The 22,773-nt window shown below is 41.7% G+C and overlaps 1 protein-coding gene across 1 annotated transcript in view; it reads left to right on the top strand.

The window, feature by feature from the left end:
- Positions 1 to 22,773, top strand: part of ARHGAP27 (Rho GTPase activating protein 27) — a 95,808-nt gene that overhangs the window by 21,541 nt on the left and 51,494 nt on the right. The window contains exon 2 of the mRNA XM_063459427.1: positions 813 to 2,245. Coding sequence (XP_063315497.1) covers positions 833 to 2,245 — 1,413 coding nt within the window. The 5' untranslated portion in view covers positions 813 to 832. The remainder of the gene's footprint in view (positions 1 to 812; positions 2,246 to 22,773) is intronic.

The following is a 22,773-nucleotide window of genomic DNA, read 5'->3' as shown; positions in this document are numbered from 1 at the left end:
CTCTCTTATTTTAACGTAAGTTCCCTCCTCGTTCCTGTTCAGTTTTGGGTGTCACCTTCGTTTTCAAAATCTGACTCATCCTCCGTCAGGTCCTCATGATTACAAAATTCTATTCCATATCCAGTGTGCCCTGTTCTCCGAGATCCAGATCTGGCTAATTGCAGTTTGTCTGGAAAGGTTTGTTTTCATAACATCGAGATTCATAGTTTCACATTATGAGAAAGGGAACAGACGTTGATTGATACGGGCCTCACGGAGTGGGTCATTTTGGCATTTGTGCCAGGTTCAGCCGACCCTGGGTAAGTCTCTTGCTATTTGGAACATTAACTGTGGGCATTGTCTTCAGTTCTGTGAGTATTACCGGCACTAGAACCTTTTAAATAGAAGAGGTACCTGTTAGGGGAGAACGTGAGATGGTTTTTGTCAGCTGAATGGGTGAATAAATAGCTATGAAAAAATGTTATAATAGAGAACAGCAAGCAATAAATGAAGTGATATATTATCCATTTCAGTGGGATCTGTCCCATCGAATAACCTAGTCTTTTCCAGAATCCAGCACGCAGTCTTATTTATATAAAAGGTACAGCCACCCCCCTTCCTCCTAAATGTAAACTATGTCAAATATGTTTACAGGTCCCTTCATGCCAGGAGAGGCTGAGGAGGTTTTAGGGATATTAGATATGTATGTTGACAGAGTTAAAAGGATATTTTTGTTATGTTTCTATTTTTATATATTGCGTATGGCAAAGTAACCAACTATTCCTGACTCCATATTAATCACGTGTTGGTCTTCTGTTGTTGTCCTGCTACAGGCTAAATTCAGATTGATAGGATGCAGTCTACCAGAATTCTGGAGAGGGAGTTTGTCCTTGTGGAACATGAGTTCGAGTACACCGCTAAAGACGGACGTGTCATCACTATAAAACCTAACGAGAGGTACATACTCCTGAAAAAGACTAATGAGCATTGGTGGCACGTCTGCCACGATAACAAGTCAAAACCATTCTATATTCCAGCGAAATATGTCAAAGTCTTATCCTCTCAGTCATTGAGTGCCAATGGGTGCCAGCCATACAACGTTCAGTGCGAGGAAGTGACGGGGAATGTACCAAGGATACAGTATAGCTACGCATACCTGCCTTCTGATCAGCAGATCAACTCCGATGGCCTATCATCATTAGATAGGCAAGAGATCGAAAGCAATAACAACCCAGCAATAGTTACTGCAAACAGAACCGGTGTCAGTAACAGCCAGAATGTAGCTGGTGAACAGAAGATTGGCACAAGTCATACACTTCCACAAGCCGGCATGCAAAAGACCAGCCCTAAAAATAATTTGCCAACATCTGGCTTGCGGACTATAAGCCCCCACAACATATCTTCCACCTCCGGCATGCAAAGGATGATTGAAAACAACATTCAACCAGCATCTAATGTACAAAGGATCAATCCAGTGATTACTTTGCCAGCAACTACTACTGAAAGAATGGCTCCGGTTACCAAAATGCCACCAGTTAGTGATCCATGGAACAATCCTTATAACACCCTACCAGTAACTAGTGCTCAGAGGACCAGTCCTGTTAACACCCTACCAGTAACTAGTTCTCAGAGGAGCAGTCCTGGTATCACCCTACCAGCAACTAATGCTCAGAGGACTAGTCCTGTTAACATCCTACCAGTAACTAGCGCTCCGAGGAGCAGTCCTGTTAACACTCAACCTACATCTAGCATGCAGAGGAGTACTCTTAGTAATAGCTTGTCTGCTGCTAGTCTACCAGGAATTAGTATTAGCAGCCCCTTTTTATCAGCCATAGGCCAGACGACCATTAAAAGTAACCGCTTGCCCGGATCAAATGGGCAGCAGCGGACCACAGTATTATCAGGCTCATCACGCTCTCTTACAGAAAGTTCTGTGTTATGTGAATACCCAACTGCGGATACCATGCAAATATTTGTCGAGGAGCAGACTACCTGCCGAACTCACACTCCGATGAGAACATTTCATAATTCCAAGAAGATTCTGGATTCTAAAAAACGCATCAGCTTTGCATTGCCCCCAGATCTACAGCCAACCATCAGGCCCACACAATCCCTAAATGATCTACAAACCATCATTTACGAACTCCCTGCCAGCCAATCTCCAGCCTCAGAGCCCTCCAAAAAACCTGAATCATCTCAAACTCGACAGGTGGACCCCAAGCAGACCAACCTAGGAGGACGTGTGCCAGCCTCATCTCCAGACCAGGTATTGTTCGTTTCTGGGAATATCCTCACACACTGCGTTATTTACTTAATATTTCTTATGTAGTCATTTATTATTTTTACACATGTCATATGTCAAATTAGACATTCCAATGTCTTTTACCGTTTCCTTTGATCTGTGGCTAAGTTTTAAAAAGAGTTCTGCAACAAAAGAGCCAATTTTATTTATTTATTTTTTTTTTAAAAGAAGAAAGGGGAATAAGTTTGTGTAAAACACAAGTTTGAGATACAACCTTAAAATCACAAAGAACCAAATGCATACCAGCATGTTCTCGTTTTCTAAATAGGATAAATGACTAAATGTCAAATGACTGTTGATAATCTCATATTTCGGCCTTTAATCAAACTTAAAATATATGATTGTAAATCTACTCTGGTTGATTGTCCAATGAGGTCACTTTTGTTTGTTTTAACCTTTTTGTATGTTTTCTTTATATATATCATTAATCAAGTGCTGGTGTTAAATTGGCAGAGCAATCAATGCTAACATAAGGTCTGACTTCCTAAAGGACAACGAGCATGTTTGGGTTCCATTCTTTTATAAGAGGTCAAATAACACTGCTATCTTCCATCAAAGAGGAAGCATTTCCTCTTGAATCTTGATTTCCTACCTGTATCACCTGACTTCCTGTTCAGCAAGTGGTCTTAAAGGAACAATTACCATTAGAGGATAAAACACTTTCTTTAAATTTGGTTATTTACTAAAATGTAATAGTCAGGAATTTAAAGTAAATTCAGAATTTCAGGTTCCATCGAACCTTCCATAACTATTTCTCATGATCCCAATTTAATCTTTCGAAGATGAGTTTGTTGTGACACATTCTATCATATCCATCTTCTCCCCTATCCTGTAGGATGTAAGTTGATAAGTCATGCTTGTTATTCAGGAATTTTAATAACATTTATTATACAAACAATTGATTAGCCCCAATTTACGAGATATTGCAAGTTGACTAGTTGTGTAATGACCAGTTCACTGAACTTTTAATTGCTAGGAATTGAATGACATCATGAAGTCTGGCTTCCACGTGTCTGATTTGTAACCATGAGAGATTTCTTTGGACCTTCTCAGCAGACATGTGGATTGCAGTCACAATCTATAAACCATCTTAACATTATCACACATTTATATTTTAATGGGCCAGTATAATTGACAGTAAAGGTACGGCTTTGGCAAGAATACTTGGTAGAAAGAAATTGGGTTGCATAAATGTTGGTCTAATAACTGGCCACCATGCCACCATGATGAGTGTGAGTCTGATTGAGTATGCCTGATACTACTAAACAGAATTCTGATTTGAGAAAAACATTTTTGCGAGTGGATTTCTACTGTTGTAAACCACTGGAGTTCTTGGTAGATCTTTCAAAAACAAAAACATTGTGTAGATAGAAATGCAGATTGTTGTGTTTAATCATAACCAGATTACAGATAATCTGCCTGCTATCCATTGCATTAGGTATCTTTTATTCTACATGGTATTTTCAGGCTCAGGTTAGTGTGTTAGGATTGACGCTAGGGTTAGTCTTAAATTTAAGGTTAGTGGTTGGATTAGGGATATCTAGGGGTTAAAGGTTAGGAGCGGTGTTAGTGTAGTGTAGCGAAGGGGTTAAGGGATAATGTAAGTGTTAGGGTAGCCTAGTAGCCAAGGGTCAGTTTTATTTTACCTGTTACGGTATTGAAAGGGTTAAGGGTTATTGTTAGGGCAGTGTAGGGGACTGGCACTGTCTTACAGTAAAAAGTCAAGATGATTTGAATGATTTGTCTCTTACCTCTCCCCCATACCAATGATGTCGCTATAGTAGTTGACGTTAATAGTGGTAATTATCAGTGTACTGAATAGTATAGTATAGCCACAGGCTATATTTGTCCCTATGCATTGCCTGTGATTAGTGGGAGCTACAAGTCCAAGTCATTATTTCAACTCGGGAATGAGTCGTAAAACGGTGCTGGTTGCGCTCACAAATCCCTAATCAGCTGGTTTATTCTAACTAATCATTGACACCATTCATGTACTACGGTAACCCTAAAACATAGTCTGCATCTGAAATGATTTTTTTTTCTTTTAATTAATAATGTGTATATGCAGTTATATATTGTTGAGAGCGCAGTATACTATACCAGTGTTTAATTTTTGTAATGTAAATTTACGATTGGTGCCTTATGTTATTTTTTTGAAGCCCACGACTGTGAATTTTATTGTATACGTATCTTTTTTGGACCAGGGCCAGCTGAATTTTTTTTTTATTTTTTTTTTTTAAAGAAAATGATTTATATATTTGCATATATAGTGGGTAACCTCAGGATTTAGAGTCCAAATACATGATCTTGGAAACAGAAATATGTGTTTCCTTCCTTTTCCAGACTCATTGTCCTGTTACTAGCAGCTGTCAGTGTATGTCATTTTCCTGTTTAAAAAAAAAATAAAAAAATAAACAGTGACGTGGAGACTGTGCCGGAAAGTCTCAGACAAACACAGGAAGCTGTGCAAATAGATCTGTCTCATTGAATATGACCATAACCACCGATTGTAGTCGGGGACAGGAGTCCATGCCTTGTGGTGGACGTCAGAAGGGCCCCTCGTGAACTGAGGAGACCTGAGATGTGTTTAATTTTAAAAATAAAATAGAGTTAACTCATGTAATACAAGAAACCGAGAAGAATTGACAAGAGAATTGTGATAGTGCATAGTTGCCAACTGTCCCATTTTTTTCCATGATAGTCCCACATATTGGACAAATAAGACCAACATAAGGAAAAATGAGAAAAATGAGTACCGAGACGTGTCCCGCTGTCTGTACCTGGTGCCTTACCAGATTGTGGTTCCCCCACCCAGCCTCTGTGGGAGGAAGAGATTAAACTTAATTTTCTCCTGGCACACAGAGAGCCATGCAAGGGATAGAGAAAATGAGAGGAAGAGGGGAGAGAGAAAGGGGAGACCAGTGGCAATCCACTCCCATCAGCCACAGCCAACCTTCTGTCAGATACTGCAGCCACTCCCACTGGACTGCAGGGAAGCCATCCTTCTCCACCCAAAAGATATGGTAACAGGGGGTGGCTAAAACATGCATTTTCTCTATTTCTATGTGTGTATCTGTGTGTGTGTGTGTGTGTGTGTGTGTGTGTCTATATGTGTCATCTGTGTGTTTAAGGTGTCTGTGTATGTATGTATCTGTGTATATGTGCGTATGTTATCTTTGTATATGTATGTGTATTTGTTCATGTATGTATGTGTTATTTGTGTTTACATATGTGTGTATATATGTTATCTGTGTGTGCAGTGTGATCTAAGTGTGTATCTGTATGTATATGTGTTATCTCTTTGTATATGTGTGTGTGATGTATGTATGTGTGCATTTGTGTATGTATCTGTGTGTATATCTGTCAGTGTGTATCTGTCAATCAAATGTATCAATCAAAGGCTAACTCTACATAAAAAATGTAAACACTAAACACAGGTAAACCACTGCTTTCAAATAGCAACAATACAAAGAAACATATGACTGCATTCAAATGCCAATACTACACACAAACAGATACATACACTTAAACACACAAAACATGCTTACACTCAAACACAAACACTGCTCACTAATACAGCTCTCCAAGGATGGGCACATGGTAGATCCCCAGCTGGAAAAACATTGTAGGAGTTGTGCGACAGATGGGGATTTACCTTTTGACCATGCTTACGCTAGAGAGGGACTAATTTATTTATTATTTTGCACCATGTCCCTCTCTACATAAGTTCTGCCACAGTATAAAAATGTAGATAGGCAGTCATATTGAAAATATAACCCAACTCACCTTTAAGGGTTAAACCCCCTTACCCTCTCAGCCTCTTGGGCACCATCTACACGACCCTTTACCGTTCCCTTAAATAATTCAGACAGACACAAGGTTTGGAATGGTAAATTCACACTTTTTTTTTTACTTTATTTAGAATATTAAACCACCACAGCAACTATTATGGTCGGCAAGAATCCCAACTCCCAAAACCCCCAAAAAGGTGGCAACGGGGGAATGGCCTGGCAGCTTACCCGTTTTCCTTCGCGGCAAAAACATCCTACACCTTTCCTATTCTTACCTTTGCTCCCCCTGCTTGCTTTCTGCCTATAACCAATCCTGCCCTGGCATCCAGCACAGCAGGAGGGCAAACTACTGCTGCGATAAGGGAGGAGGGGAGTTAACCCTTAATGTGCTCCATCCCTATGGGTCCTACACTTTTCCTTAGGTACTCAGTAGAGCAGAAACATCGATTTGTTATGTCTTAATATAGCTGCCCAATAATGATAATACGTTATCACTGCAGCTGAACTCTACCTTGACTCTTCCTCTCCCTCCTGAAGCTTGTGGAGAGCCAGCTGTGCAGTTCCCAGCCTCCCAGCATGCACTACAATAACCTCAAATAGTTTTGCAGTGTCAGAACTGTGTGTGTGCCACTCAAGTGAATAGCTGCCTGTGAGTGTTAGTGATAACTGTGAGTGAGAGTGTGTCCGTTCCTCAAATAGATACTTTCTTACATTTTATTTTATTTTTTCAAAAAAAAATTTAAAGCAATAAAATTCAATTAAGTTGCTTTAAATTATATTTGGACTTTGTGCGATAACAATGTATGTGTGTGACTGTGTATAAATTATATGCATAATGCTAAAATGCAAATTCATGTTTTTACACGTGTGTGCGTGTCTTTTAGAAAGTTTATTCAGCGGGTGGATATTTATGTATGATATATCTCTGAATGTATGTGCATGTGAACATATGTGTGTGTTATGTGTTTTAATACACGGTGGGTAATGATTACTGCATGAAAATTGTTTTAAAACCAGAAATACTCCTATAAAGTCCTTGCACTACTCCAATAGTCTATAGTGGTTATGGTGCTTGGAGAGTCAAATAAAGGAAAATCATCGTAATACTCAATTGCCTGTAATTTAGCCTTGTAGTGTATTATTTTTGTAGGCTATATAAGTTAATATATATTTTTAGTGCATCTACCTGTGACCTTTGGTGTTTTTAAATATTTTTTGAAATATTGATACATTGTTCAGATATGATATTTTAATATTTTGAAAAAAAAATATTTTTTATTGTTATATTAAATACTGTATTACATATTTGCGCCATAACTCAGCATTATTTGCAGTTAGCAAAACTTCCAGGAGAGGGAGCTCTTTTGCAATCTTTCATTTGCAGTTCGCTATTGCTGCTAAGCAGTAACTAAAATATACAGTATTTAGACTGTACAAATATCCTTTTGTAGATAAATATATAAAAAAAAAGTTGTGGATCATAATTCTCTGCAAATATCTTGTTACTCATTAAATTGTGAATTACTGTGAACTCAAAGTGCATTTCAAATTCTAGGCCAAACTAGCCAAAATGAAACCATAGCACTGGCTTGAAGATTACATCTAAAATTTACCATAGGAATAATAGGCATATCTTTCACCCAAATGGCATCTTGCAGTTGATGTATGTATACATTGGCATGTAATTTTTTCAGGCCTTTTTTCAGATTTTATTGCGCTTTTACACAAGCTCGTGCTGTAAACGGGCACTAAGACCATGCAGAGAGCACGTCAGCGGTGGTCTTCACATAGTCCAGTAGTCTCCCAGTGTGGCTTGCTCGATGCCAGACTTGAATGCCTCTTCAGTGGGCAGGGCCACCCCTTTTCCAGGTGGACCTGCCTTCATGAGCATCAATAGTCATGCCAAGTTGTGTCATTGGCTACGCTCTCCTCAGAGCCTACCCATTCCGATCTCATGTTGGGAGGTATGCATTCTTATTGGTTGATCAGTTGAGACGTGCTGGAAATCTACGTTCCTATTGGTTAGCTGGTGGGCGGGAAGCATGCTAGCATCTTGCATTCCTAAACATAACACGCTAACCTGTCTCCAAAATTATTAATTGTCTGGCTGGTAATCGCTTCCTAAACTGAAGATATTGTCTGTCTGAGAACCAGTTCCTAAACTAAGGATAAAGAATTGTGTGTGGGGGGGGGGGCAATTAAAAGGACAACTGTCATCAAATTTTCACTTCACGTTTTTTTAAAAGTTCATTATTGTAACGAAAATATACCCCAACACGCAGGATAAAACTCAACAAAAGACAACACAGAGGGGAGATACGTCTACCGGACCTTAGAATGGCCGGACTCAACGTATATGAGAGGAGTACAGAGTCAGGAGCGATCCGAGGTCAAGGGCACAAAGAGACAGCGTAAACTAAGACTAGCCGGGGTCTGGTACACAGTAAACAGCAAGCCGGCAAACAGAACAGATAAGGATAAAGAGATAACCTAGTCAGAAACAAAGCCAAGGTCAAATACGAAGGAACACAACTGAACACAACAAGCGCTAAAGGGAACTGAAACAGAAACCACGATAGGGCAAGGAACTAAGGGAAAAAGGTGAGTATATATACCTAAACATCTGTTTTGATTGGTCCCTGTCATATCCACGCCCCCAAAAGGTAAGTGTATGGGGAGTGTGGCATGACAGGGACCAATGGGAGGCCTTTGCCAATTTAGGCTCCCACTGTCCCTTTAAGAGCGCGTCCGATACCCGCGGCGCGCTCTTAGAGTCAGGTGGGACACGTGACCGCTTCTCGCGGTCACTGCCCGCCTTCCTGTCACAGACGGCGGATGAGCCGCGCGCGGTTTGTGCAGCAGCAGGACCGCGCGCGGCTTGAACAGAGGACCCCGGCCGGCCCCTGGAAAGGGTAAGTACCGCTACAATTATGTTTAATGAGACTTAATTATGTATTTTTTTTTAAATATATCTATAGATTTTTTGAGAAAATTTTACTTTTTTTTTTGATCTGGCTGAGCAGCCATATTGGGTTAGTCTTTGCTGTTATCTGTCCAACTGCTGTTCAACCTAACTTGCGGTTTCACACTGAGCAATCACAGCAGCAAGAAAGTTAGGTAGATCTGCCGTTGGTCAGATAGCAGTAGAATCTGACCCAACATGGCCGCTCAGCAAGATAAGAAAGTGAATTTTTCTCGAAAAAAATCTCTATACACCATTGAAAAAAATATCATTAGGTCTTATTAAATGTAATAAAAAAGCTTACATCTCCTGGTACGTTTTTGTATAGTGCTTTGTGGACCATAATGAAGGATGTGTGGTGTTGTTGGGAACGGTTTTAATTTCTTGAGTTGGGGTAAAATTGTGGTTGCATTTACGTTTCCTGTAATGAAGCATGTTGTTGTATTTTTATATGTCTTGGAGGTGTGAGACTAGAATGTCTAACATACATGGAAATTCCTGTTTGGATCTAGATATAACAATACCAGTAATGTTATGATAGCTGTGAGATGCCTATAGACAGGCCAAGACGGTATTTACTGTATTATTTAAAAAGTTTGGGTACAAGTTTAGTTCTTGCATTTATGGGTATTTTATGGAAGAACTTGCTGTTGAGTATCCCTCCTGGACTTCTCCCTGTTGGGGAGAAGATACGTGAATGACGAAGCATGGAAGGTTTACCCAATCCCGGCCTTAGTTCTTCCATTTTTTACTTTAACAACGTTGCTTTGAGTAACATGTTAACATGCTTCACTGATTATTTTCAAGATCGGTTTTATGAATTTTTAAGTTTCATGAGGTTTGTTGTCATTCTTTTGTGGTTGTCCTCGAGCATTGGTATGAAAGTAGCTGGATGTCACCTGTGGTCTTCTCATGCTTTCATACAGATTTCTGCTTAATCAGCTTATAAATTGAAACCTACACCTCTGTCTCTCGAGAGGTCTAAATGAGGCTTTATAAAGCTGATAAATAGCACAGGTAAAAGTCACGAACCTTGACGGACTCCATCTGTTAATAATTGATTTGGCAACTTTGGGGTGGTCTACGATACTGCTCCTTTTAAGAAAACAACCACTTCTCTTCTATCTCTGTCACTACTTTTAGAGAGTAGGAGCTGTGTACTGACTGCAAAAATTCATATAGACAGGGAATGGCTGGCTGCCACTACTCAATACTAAGTAGCGGCTTTTACTGGTAAATAATTTTGGGTCCTCTTACAATGGTCTTCTGTTGGTTTGAGGGATTTTTGAGTGCAGATAGTGATAGCAAGTTCTTTATTGCTAATCCCTTACCATCAGGGCCGGCGCAACCTGTTAGGCGGACTAGTAGAGAGCCTCAGGCGGCTGCAGCCTTGCCCGGGCTGGTGCGTCCATGAGGGCGCACTGCCCGGGCGCAGCATGAGGAGAGGGGCTGACAGGAGGGAAGCGCTCAGCGCTCCCTCCTGTCACTCCCTCACTGTAGCGTGGCCGAGCGCTGTATGGTCCGCGGGTACAGGGAGCATCTGTCTCCTGTACCCGGCCGGACTAACAGGAAGTGAACACTGAGTACCCTGAGCTCCCTGTACCCGCGGATCATACAGCGCTCGGCCACGCTACAATAGAGGTGGGGGGAGAAATTGTAAGGGGGGGGGGAGGGATTAATTGACTGGGAGTGGGGAATTGAAAGGGGGGGAAATAAAGTGGCAGGGAGGAGGGGGGTAAATTGTAAGGGAGGGGGTATTGAAAGGGGGGGGGGAAATAAAGTGACAGGGAGGAGGGGGGGATAAATTGTAAGGGAGGGTGGGGGATTAATTGACAGGGAGGGGGAATTGAAAGGGGGGAAATAAAGTGACAGGGAGGAGGGGGGGATAAATTGTAAGGGGGGATTAATTGACAGGGAGGGGGAATTGAAAGGGGGGAAATAAAGTGACAGGGAGGAGGGGGGGATAAATTGTAAGGGAGGGGGGATTAATTGACAGGGATGGTGGAATTGAAAGGGGGGGAATAAAGTGACAGGGAGGAGGGGGGGATAAATTGTAAGGGAGGGGGGATTAAGTGTGAAGGAGGGGGGGTTAATTGACAGGGAGTGGGGGAATTGAAAGTGGGGGGAAATAAAGTGACAGGGAGGGTGGGGGGATAAATTGAAAGGGAGGAGGGGATAAATTGAAAGGGGGGGATAAATTGACAGGGAGGGGAATTGATGGGGGAGGAAGGGAGAATAAGAGTGGGGAGGGGAGAAGAGAGTGACAACGGGGGAGAAGAGAGTGACAAGGGAGGGGGGAGAAGAGAGTGACAAAGGAGGGGGGAGAAGAGAGTGACAAGGGAGGGGGGAGAGATTGACACCCATCACACACACACACAATGCACCCCTTACACACAGAAAAACACACAATGCATTACACACACAGACACACACACACACAAGCAATGCATCCCTTACACACACAGAAACACACAATGCATTCCTTACACACACTCAATGCACCCTTTACACAGACTCAATGCACCCCTTACAGACGCACACACTGCATCCCATACATACACAGAAACACACCTTGCAGCCCTTACACATACAAACACAGATTCACACAAGGCATTCCTTACACATATCAGGACATCCCCTATACACTCCACCCCCTGTGAACAAACTCATTGGTGGAACATGAAGGTGGACCCTGGGACCCAGACCTTGAGCTGTGTAAAGGGCCCCCCAAAAATGGAGCTGCTTCCCGTTTTCCCAGAACATTGATTTTTGTGACCACAGTTACAAACAGCCTCCAGAGAGCCTGTTCTACACCAGACCAGTGGAGCCAGACTGCAGCTAGAGCCCATCATCATCCTCATCTGGTTGTAAGTAGGAAATCTAGCATATTATTCATGGCACTTATCTCTAATTTACCTCACATTAAAGGGACACTATAGTCCCCAGAACCACTGCAGCTTGATGTATTGGTTCTGGTGTCTATAGCCTGTCCCTGCAGGCCTTTTAATGTAAACACGGCGGCACTGCAGCACTGGCGTTAGTTAACATGGCAGGTCATATGGGTGGGGCATTGTGATGTCATATGGGGGGGGGGGGCGGCAAACTTTACTTTCGCCTAGGGCGGCAAAAATCCTTGCACCGGCCCTGCTTACCATTACCTGTTCCTAATACCAAGTTATTATCAGGGTGGGAATCACTATGTGCGCTTGGGTGTCTATTATCATCGTTTAATGTGTATTCATTCATATTCCTGCATTTTTCTGTATATACTCTAAATCCAGATTACAAACTAGCTGAAGTTTTTCAAAAACCCGTTTTTTACCAGCAGAATTCCTTGTGTACATGCTTTCGTTTACATATTTTGTTTGTCTCTATTAGAAGATGCGTTGCATAATTGCTCCTATATTTAACCTTTTGGAACAATGCATATTTCCTAGCCATATTTTATTGATCGCGCAGGTCACAGCTGCAAACTGTATTTGTAGCGCTGGTTACAGAAGCCAACATACCTTTCTGCGTTGTGCAAAGTGATTCACACCCTAGCCATGTCAAGGTGTGGTTCTGTTTGCTATGGTAGAATCTGCTGAACTTTAAATTTAAAAGCAAATGTGTTGTGCGCCCCAGCCCAAAGCCAGCATGTGTGGAATGTTTCGACAAAATGTCTTGTAAAGGGTCGCATGAGCCACAACTGTGTGAACGTTCGTGCAAATTCTAATTTTGCGGGGTTGTTATAATAAAATTATATAGTATCATAATAAGATCCAGGGTTTAATTTCTGTTTGCTTTGAATAGTCTGAGTTTAGGTCAGGTGCGGCCCACCTAGTGGGGGTTCTCTAGTCCTGACATGGGGGTCTCCTACTCTAATGTGGCAGTCTCCCTAACTCTGGCATGTCAGTTTCTGTAGTTCTCTCATGGCAGTTTATTTAGCTTTGGCATGGCAATCTCTCTAGTTGTCTCATGGTGGTCTCTAGTCCTGACCTAGCAGTCTCTCTAGCTGTCTCATGGCAGTCTCCCTAGTTCTGACCTAGTCTCTCTAGTTGTCTCATGGACGTCTTGCTAGTTTTGGCCTAGGAATCGTTCTAGTTGTCTCCCAAGCTCTATGCATGGAATATTTATTATAATTTTTTTGTCTTCTGTTCTGTGTGACCCAGCTCCAACATATTTTGCAGCGCTGTAACATTGGGATGGGGGAAGGGGGGGATGTACAATATACACAGACCAATTATAGTTGTTTATTTAATTGGAATTTAATTTGTTGCACAAGTAGTTAGTAATGATGCAAAATCGTACATTTTTGTTCCAGACTACCTGCAGCCAATCATCAAACAGGATACAGTGTCAATACACTGTGGCAATCCACCTGCTATCTACCCCATTGGAAAAATGTTAGATGGTGTATTGTCCATTGGCATTCAATCATGTCTTGTCTTATTGAGCTGCATTGGGAAATCTGTGATAGGACAGTCACAGAAAGTCTGGGCGGGGGTAGAAGGGGAGGGATTACAAAGGCGGCAGACACGATATTATATATAACCTAATAATCAAAATGCATAATTAAATGCATGTATCGTTTCATTTGGGGTATATCTACTTAGTAGTGATGTATATTCTTTATGTATTTGGGCAGTAGAGTGTCTCTTTTTTTACAAGGTAAAGAACTAACTAAATGATGACATAAAGGACCTAGGATTTCATTCGATAAATTGGTATATTTGAAGAATTGCAAATATTAGGCCCGCAAAGATCTGGGCCCGTTAAATAGCTAGGAATTTAATTTTAATTTGGCTACTTTGTTTTAATTTGCTTTAATTCCCTTGCCAAACCAACTTATTGCTAAAAAAAAAAAAAAAAAAAAAAGGGCATTCGGTATTTTTATTTCTGTCATTTATTGATTTGTTTTCTATTGATTTGTAGTTATCAGCCTTTCCCAGGGACAAGTAAAATGCACCTTCTGAGCAAAGCACTGCCCAAGGAGAATCTTCATAGAAACGAAAGTGTTAAAGGCAAACAATGTGTCCTAACCACTCCTTATGCAAATACGCTGTACTGTCACCTGATACAGTATATGTGTGTTAAGCAGGGAGGCCAGGCTATTAGCCCAGGAGAGACTGAACACCTTCACCTTACAGGCTCCCTATCATTTTTCCCCTTTTCCAAGAAAGAGACAGGCCGCCTGGTTGGGAACTCTCAGTGACTGAAATAGGGGCACTGTTCGGCAGGTTCGGTGAGTCTAGCTCGTAGCGCAGTGGTTTTGGACAGGGTCCAGTCCCCTCCACCTTCAGCCTGTGTGTTGGTTGCTGAGAGAGACCTATAAAGTGGTGGTGCAGGTTTAGCCAGTGTTGTTCTATGCGCTGTCTCCTACTTAACCCAGCATTTAAGAAATGACGTTATCTGGGGAATGACCTGTACTAATTATGTTTGAATTTATATATATATATATATTTGCTGTGTGTCATACCTGGAACATTTCTTTAGAAGGTAAGCATTAGATCCTTCAAAGTCTTAACCCTTCGATACCCAACACAGAGGTTACTTATAGGGAGGGATATCTTAATTGCGTTAGCGTAATTATTGAATAATCAGCAAGACATTGGCAGGTTATACATGTTATCAATTACATTTACAAAACCGTCCCACATTTTTCTTTTCCAAAGCGACAACTGAGAGGTGTTTCAGAATCTGTATTTTATTATATTCTGTGAATTTATGTATACATAGATATATTTATTACTTGTGACTTTATGTTGATCTACATGCAGCGATGGATATATACCTTTTTATCATTTTAATTTTATTTAGTTCGTGTCTCTGCCCTGCTCCTAGTATTGACGATTAATATTATTAATATTATTATTGAACAGCCAAACAAACCATTTGCTAGATAACGTATTGTTTTTGTTAGAATGTTGTTTAGTGTTTTTTATACATTTTTTTTTTCTGCTATTTTTTTTTTAAATGTCTTACAGCTGAATGACTTGATAAAGCTTGTGCATTAAGGGCTGGTAATAGATAAAGATCATCACCTCGGCTGCTTCAAACTGGTTTAAAGTGTGCTTATCATTGCATGTTTTAGGGAATAACACTTCATATATACGTTGTGCGGGAAAAATAGCTTGAACATTCTCATTTTGTTCCTATGTATATATATGTATTTATTTTTTCGAATTCCTTGGTATTACCTAGTCTCTATCAGGTAATAAATACTACAAACAAGGAATTCCCAGGTGATGCAGTGGCCCTTGCTCTGTACGTCATTCATTCAATGAAGCATTATTTAATGTGGATGAAGCAAACACCAGGATAGTCTAAAAGACATAAGCACTACAGCACCCCTGTTGTGGTTATGGTACCAGGACACCCCTGTTACTGTCGCATAGTAAGAAGTCAAGCTGTTTTTCAAAGGATTGAGACTTACCTGCGTCCACTATGTCCTCCGATCTGATCTCCACTTCTGATATCACTACCCAGGTCAGTGTCAAAGATAGTTTGACAACTCACTGTGGTAAAACGCTAGGGGAATTCATAGCACCATAACTACTACAGCGAATGTAGTGGTTATGGTGTGCAAACAATTTCACTAGCCTAATTGAAAGCTTTCTATCATACCTACCCAGATTAAAAATAGCAATTCACATCTTTTGTGGTTTATAGTGTCATGACGTGTTTACATTAAGTTGGGAATACCTCTTGTCTATAAACTGTGATGGCAAAATGGCTGACAAATGTATAGATCATTATTATTATTATTATTATTATTATTGCCATTTATATAGCGCCAACAGATTCCGTAGCGCTTTACAATATTAGGAGAGGGTGGGATTTAACTATAAATAGGACAATTACAAGAAAACTTACAGGAACGATAGGTTGAAGAGGACCCTGCTCAAACCAGCTTACAGTCTATAGATTAAAATATATACTTATCTCGTGGTTACCTCCTCCTCAACTAACAGCGTCACTGGTGGGAAAAGGCGGCTGGATGTGTAGTAGCCCTGTCCATCCCCCACATAACTACAATACATTTCTAAAATCTCTACAAAAAAAAAAAGGATTTACTCCTCACTTTCATATTTTTTGATAAGCTTTTGAAATTATTTTATATTTTTGGATAAACATTTTTTAACCCCTTAAGGATCAAACTTCTGGAATAAAAGGGAATCATGACATGTCTCACATGTCATGTGTCCTTAAGGGGTTAAAGGGACTGAATATTCTGAAAAATATTTTACTTTTTGTAATATTTTGATATTTGTATATCCATTATATTTTTGATATTTTAATATTAAAAAAAATATATATATATATATATTTAAAATGTTTATCCAAAAATATTAAATTGAGGCCTTTGTCAGTAAAGTTTTTAAATTTGGGGTTTTCTAATAGAAAAGTGCATGAGCCCAGGCATAGGATTAGTTTGAACAGCAAGGTCTCTGATTTATTTTGCCTGTTCCACTGAAACACAGGTTCTTGTTGCAATTTGCAGAAGTATAGTACGATGTGATTCCTGCAGCTTTGCATATTAACAATAAATCCGTCTCTAGACAATCAATAGTCCAAACCTATGACTAAGCCTTCTATGCAAAAGGCGTAATGCTATTTTCTTTGCAATTTGTGTTCACCTCTTCCCTCCGTGTTTTTTTTTTTATTTTATTTTTTATTTATAACTCTTTTTGTTAAAATTAAATGAGATCAGGTGGATTTAGTTAATTAGTATCCCGTTTACAATGTAGCTATCATTATCTCTAGACAATATATTAAATGATATTCTGAATGTCCAAGCATCATGGAAAATGTACTGTTAAAGCCGGACATCGCTAATCGAGATTACATAGATAAATGCGTCTTCTTTGAGAACTAATTAGGGAAAGACTGGTCCGCTAGATGGACCAGACAAACAGGATTCTGGGATGGGTATAACTGTTGTAATGAGTTATAGAAATGGAACATGTAAGGGACACTCTAAGTACCATAACCACTACCAGTGACAGAACTAATATAGAGAGGGCCCTGGTGCAGGAATTTTTTTGGGCCTCCCTATTGCAAGTATGGCCAAAAGGCAGATCCTTTGGTTCACCTCGCACAATGCTTTGCCAGTTGGAGATCTACCATGTGCCTATCCTTGCAGGGTTATGTTTAGCATTGAACAGTGTTTGTGTTTGAATGTAAGCACGTTTTGTGTGTGTGAATGTAAGGGTGTATTTGTGTGTGGTGTGTTTTTATGCACGGTTGCCATTTGAAAGCAGCGGTTTACTTGTGTGTAGTGTTTGCCTTTAAATGCAGGGGTGTGTCTGTATGTGGTGTTGATATTTAAATGCAGGGGTGTATTTGTGTGTAGTGTTGGTGTTTGAATGCTGAGATGTATGCACAGATACAGACACTGATACCCATGCAAAAACACTGACACACAGATACAGAGATACACACTTTGACATACATGTGGAGACACAGACACAAAGAATGACACACTTTCAGAAACACAGAATGACACTTATACAGCTACAAATATTGACACACAGATACACAGGGGCATACACTGACACACATGCAGATACGCAGACACATATGCAGATACACATACAGACACAGAGATACACATAGACACACAGATACACAGGGGCACACACTGACACACATGCAGATACACAGACACATATGCAGATACACATACAGATTCAGAGATACACATAGACACCCACATAGATACACAGACACACATACAGACACATGCAGATACACAGACACAAAGATGCACACACAAATGCACAGATACACATACCGACAAACAGATGCACAGACATACATACAAACACACATACAGACACTGATGCAGATACACAGACACACAGATAGTACACATTCACATACACATACAAACAAATACACTTACAGACACAGATAGATGCACATGCAAACAAAAACAGGTAGATGTACAGATACATACACAGACACACACAGAGATACATATGCAATATGTTACGTTTTAGTCACCCTCCTGTTTCCTACCTTTTGGGTGCAGGAGGGTGGCCTCCCTGAGATCCAGTCAGCTGATGCTATTGGAAGTCAGAGACTCTCTCATTCTGCGCTCCCCCTTTTCTGCCTTCCTCCTGCACAGCTTGATCTTTGAGCTTCGAGGAAGTGGTCGGCTGTCACTACCATCCAGAGCTGCCATAATTAAAGTCATTACCATCGAGTGGCCCTATGTGCACTGGACATCTCAGTGTGTGGGCCCTGGTGCAGCCCCACCGGTGATTGTTCTGCTGCTGACCACAACAGTGTATTGTATAGTTTATGGTGAAAGGAATCTGTGCGCCCCCCGTCCCCCTTTTCATCCCACTGTGGCAAAAACAGGGGCCCTACCACACCTTAAAACTCAGTCCCTCTACTGCTGCTTAGATAATGGATATATTTCATTACCAATTTATCCATATAAACGTGTAAAGCCTTGGAGGACAATGCTAGGGTATTCGTAGGCTGTGAGCACTGGGGATGGGTTGGTCCAGCTCTTGATTTGGATGGATATTGTGGAAGAGGGTCTCCAGAGGGACTGGACATGGGTTTTATGCGAGCCCTATCATTGTCAAACTGCTTAAAAAGTGGGACCAATGGGACCACACCCCAAGACAATAAACAGCTTTGGTTATGGAGCTTAAATTAGCTTTCCACATTGCAAGCACATTTAGTAACGTGTTGGTGATATTTACTGAATTTCCCAAAAGTATGACATATCAAAAGCTCTTGAGAAATGACAAAAAAGGATGTATGTAACATACATTTTCAAGAAAAAAATTCACTTATAAAAAAAATAGTAATAATACCCTGCTTCAGTAAGAGATTTTGTAATGCCGTCTTGTTACGTAAATTTTAATCGCTTTGATACCATGTGCATCCGATCTATTCTGATCCCTTAATAACAGATTCTGCTTCTTGGCACAACACAACGGGTAATGCAAACGCTGCATGTAACAACTAACAATACTCTCTCTTACTGCTGGACCTGTTGAAATCATGTGTGTAACCTTTCACGGCTCAACTATAAACTAATTAAAATTGCTGATGGGTAAAAGCTGCCCCCACTCCTTGGAAATGGCTTTAAGCTAAGCTATTGTATAACTAGAAAAATGCAGGTTACCAGCTGCAGATCAGCGGCTTGTGGGTGTGTTTCACGGTTGTTTTAATGTTGTCAGCCTGACAACAAGTAAATTACAGAACTTTTAAGCACGAGTAATTAAAGGTTTAGCTACTAAAGGCTTTTCGTGTTGCTTGGATCCAGGGAATCTGAAAGTACCCAACATTCTATGACGTTACGGTGAAACATTACTTTGAAAGACGTCTGTGTGCAGGAAGTCCACCTATCTTTCTTCGTCCTATCTTCCAGAATCTAGAGGAAGCTGCTGTATTGCTGTCCTTGACTACTTAGATACCTAAAAATAACTGTGTTACCTTCATGGTTAATGGAAAAAAACGTCAAATAAATATGTGCCAAGGTGTATGTTTGTGTAGGAAACATGTATTCCTTTGAAGAACCTGTAGGAGAAGGTGTCTGCGTGGCAGTTATTGCTGGCGTTTATTTACAGGTACGTGCAGAGACAACCTATTGGCAATAATCTTGTTTAGTGTTCACTTGTTGATTAGATTTGTCTGTGTGTCCGTGGTTCCGTTGTGTTCCGTTTGTTCATGTCGGTCTCCACGCAATGAGCTAAAATGGTAAAATCGGCTCTGCTGAGTCCTGCCTTATAAACTCTGCACATTTTTTGTATTGTTGCAAAAATATATGTGGTGACATTTCGTTCAATGTAGATGAATTTTGGTGAGAGCCATGCATTTCATCAGCCTCTGTATTTAAGGCTGAGGTAGTGTGGCCAGACCACTCGAACCTTTATTGGACGTGTAGTGGCGGTAAGGCTGGGTTTGAAAGTACGGGCCAAAAGCATGAAGAATTATTTTGTTCTTGGTGTGAAATCAATTAATCGATCGTGGTCGAATCCACCATAACTACCTAACTGATATTACTGTGGGAACCAGGGCCGGACTGACCACTCGGAGCACTAGACGTATGCAAAATGTTTGAGGGTTCTTTATTGATGTAAGAATCCGAAGTAAATTCAAGATCAAAATAACTTAACTGCAAAAATGATCCAAGTCAGCTACGTTTCCGGTTCGCCTACTGTGACCTTAAATTCTAAATTCACTTTGTATTTTTGTGTGTATACATTTCTGACAGTATGCGTGCATGGCTGGGCTGGGAATAAACAGCAGCCCTGGAAAATTTCTTTATATTAGCCCCATAATGCATTGCGTCAGTATTGTGTGGGATATATAGGTGGAAAGATAAAATGTATTTCTCCAATATTAAGGACTGCCCCATTACCTTGATATCTTGTGAAAACACTGGTAATGGGACTGAAATGCTGACTGTAGGTTGTTGCACTTCTGCTTAAAATGTGTATTTTGTTTATTCTGAGAGGGACATTCCAGACTCCTAAAGCACTGGAGCTCGCTGGAGTGCTCTAGGGGTTACCTGCATGTCCCTCTTGTTACATACTCATAAGCAACTCACATTAGTGACCCCAACAGTGTCACCTCTCCCCTTCAGCTCCCTCTCTCACGCCTAGCTTCCTGTCCCTCTTCAGCTCCACCCCTTCTCCCCTCTAACTTTCTCTCTCCCATCCAGCTCCACCCCATCTAACTTCCCCTCTCCCATCCAGCTCCACCCCCTCTCTCCCCTCTATCTTCCTCTCTCCCATCCAGCTCCACCCCCTCTCTCCCCTCTAACTTCCTCTCTCCCATCCAGCTCCACACCCTCTCTCCCCTCTAACTTCCTCTCTCCCATCCAGATCCACCCCCTCTCTCCCCTCTAACTTCCTCTCTCCCATCCAGCTCCACCCCCTCTCTCCCCTCTAACTTCCTCTCTCCCATCCAGATCCACCCCCTCTCTCCCCTCTAACTTCCTCTCTCCCATCCAGATCCACCCCCTCTCTCCCCTCTAACTTCCTCTCTCCCATCCAGATCCACCCCCTCTCTCCCCTCTAACTTCCTCTCTCCCATCCAGTTTCACCCCCTCTCTCCCCTCTAACTTCCTCTCTCCCATCCAGTTTCACCCCCTCTCTCCCCTCTAACTTCCTCTCTCCCCTCCAGCTCCACTCCTCTCTCCCCTCTAACTTCCTCTCTCCCCTCCAGCTCCACTCCTCTCTCCCCTCTAACTTCCCCTTTCCCCTCCAGCTCCACCCCCTCTCTCCCCTCTAACTTCCTCTCTCCCATCCAGCTCCACCCCTTCTCTCCCTTCTAGCTTCCTCTCTCCCATCCAGCTCCACCCCATCTTTTCCTTGTAGCTTCATCTTTCCCATCCAGCTCCACCCCTATAACTTCCTTTCTCCCATCCAGCTCCACCTCCTGTAGCTTCCTCTCTCCCCTCTAGTTACACCCCTTGCCCTTCCATCTCCCTCTCTCCACTCCAGCTACATCCCCATCTCCAGCTCCCTCCTTCTCTCCCCTCCAGCTCCTTCCCTTTCCTCATCTTCATCTACCCCAGTTCCATCTACCTCTGCCCCTTCCAGCTCCCTCGCTTTCTCCCTATCCTTCAGCTAGATCTTCCTCCCTCTCTCCCCTCCAGCTCCATCTCCCAAACTCTAGCTCCCTCCCTACCAGCCACATCTCCCTCTCTCCTCTCCAGCTCGCTCCAGTCCCATCTCACTCTATTCTTCAGCTAGATCTTCCTCCCTCTCTCCTCTCCAGCTCTCTCCAGCCTATCTCCCTCTATCCTTCAGCTAGATCTTTCTCTCTCCTCTCCAGCTCTCTCCAGCCCATCTCCCTCTATCCTTCAGCTAGATCTTCCTCCCTCTCTCCCCTCCAGCTCCATCTTTTAATTATTTGGCTTTGTACTTGGTGGTCCAATGCCATCTGGGAGCTGTTCTTCAACCTCCTGTTTAAGCAGCTCCCATATGGTGTGATGCTGGAGGAAGTCTTACTGAGAGAGAGGAGGGGCTTTAAAGGTAATTTCCTGCTTCCTCCCTCAGTAAGACTTTGCAAAGACCCCAGACGGTGACATCCCCCCTGATGGTCCAGCGATACCCAAACGTGTCCCTTGTGGGCTCTGCCAAATTTATTGCACTGTTGATCTTCAACTTTGGGCGAGATCCTCGATAGACACAGCCAATTCCTTGCAGCCAGCATTGAAGACGGCATTTGGGATTCTAAGCAAGTAGGGGTGGTGGGATGACAGTGCCGCTTTAAAAGTTAGGTATGGACCAGCTCCTTAACGGATACACACCCCGCACTCAGTATGTATATCTGTGCCGTGGCTGTGAGGACCAGCCCAGACTATAGCAGCCCACCTGGAAATGTCCTAGTATCCCTGCCCTGTGTCTGTGCATCATTTGTCAGTAATGTATATGTGCATGTGAGAAATTGAATGTCTGCATGTATGAGTGTGTGACTGAATTAACGTGTGCATGCATGTCACTGTATCGGAGTTGTGTCAGCATGTATCACTGTGTGTTTTTCCATAAGTGTGTAGATGTATATGTGTAGCTGTGAGCACGTGCCTCTGACGTCTATGTATGTGTATCTGATGACAAAATGGATAATTTATGAGTGTCTTGAAAAGCACTAGCTTGCAAACCCGACTTGCGTTCTCTGTGCTTGTAAGGATGGTTAAGTGTGAAAAACTTCCAGAAAGCCATGGCAAATGTGACAGGCTGCTGTACCCACAAATTGCCAGCGTTTCAATTAACGTTTTCAGT

This window comes from Pelobates fuscus, chromosome 6 (assembly GCF_036172605.1).
Source record: "Pelobates fuscus isolate aPelFus1 chromosome 6, aPelFus1.pri, whole genome shotgun sequence".
Classification (NCBI taxonomy): Eukaryota; Metazoa; Chordata; class Amphibia; order Anura; family Pelobatidae; genus Pelobates; species Pelobates fuscus.
The sequence above is the reverse complement of the archived record's forward strand: the minus strand, read 5'-3'. Positions and strand labels throughout refer to the sequence as shown.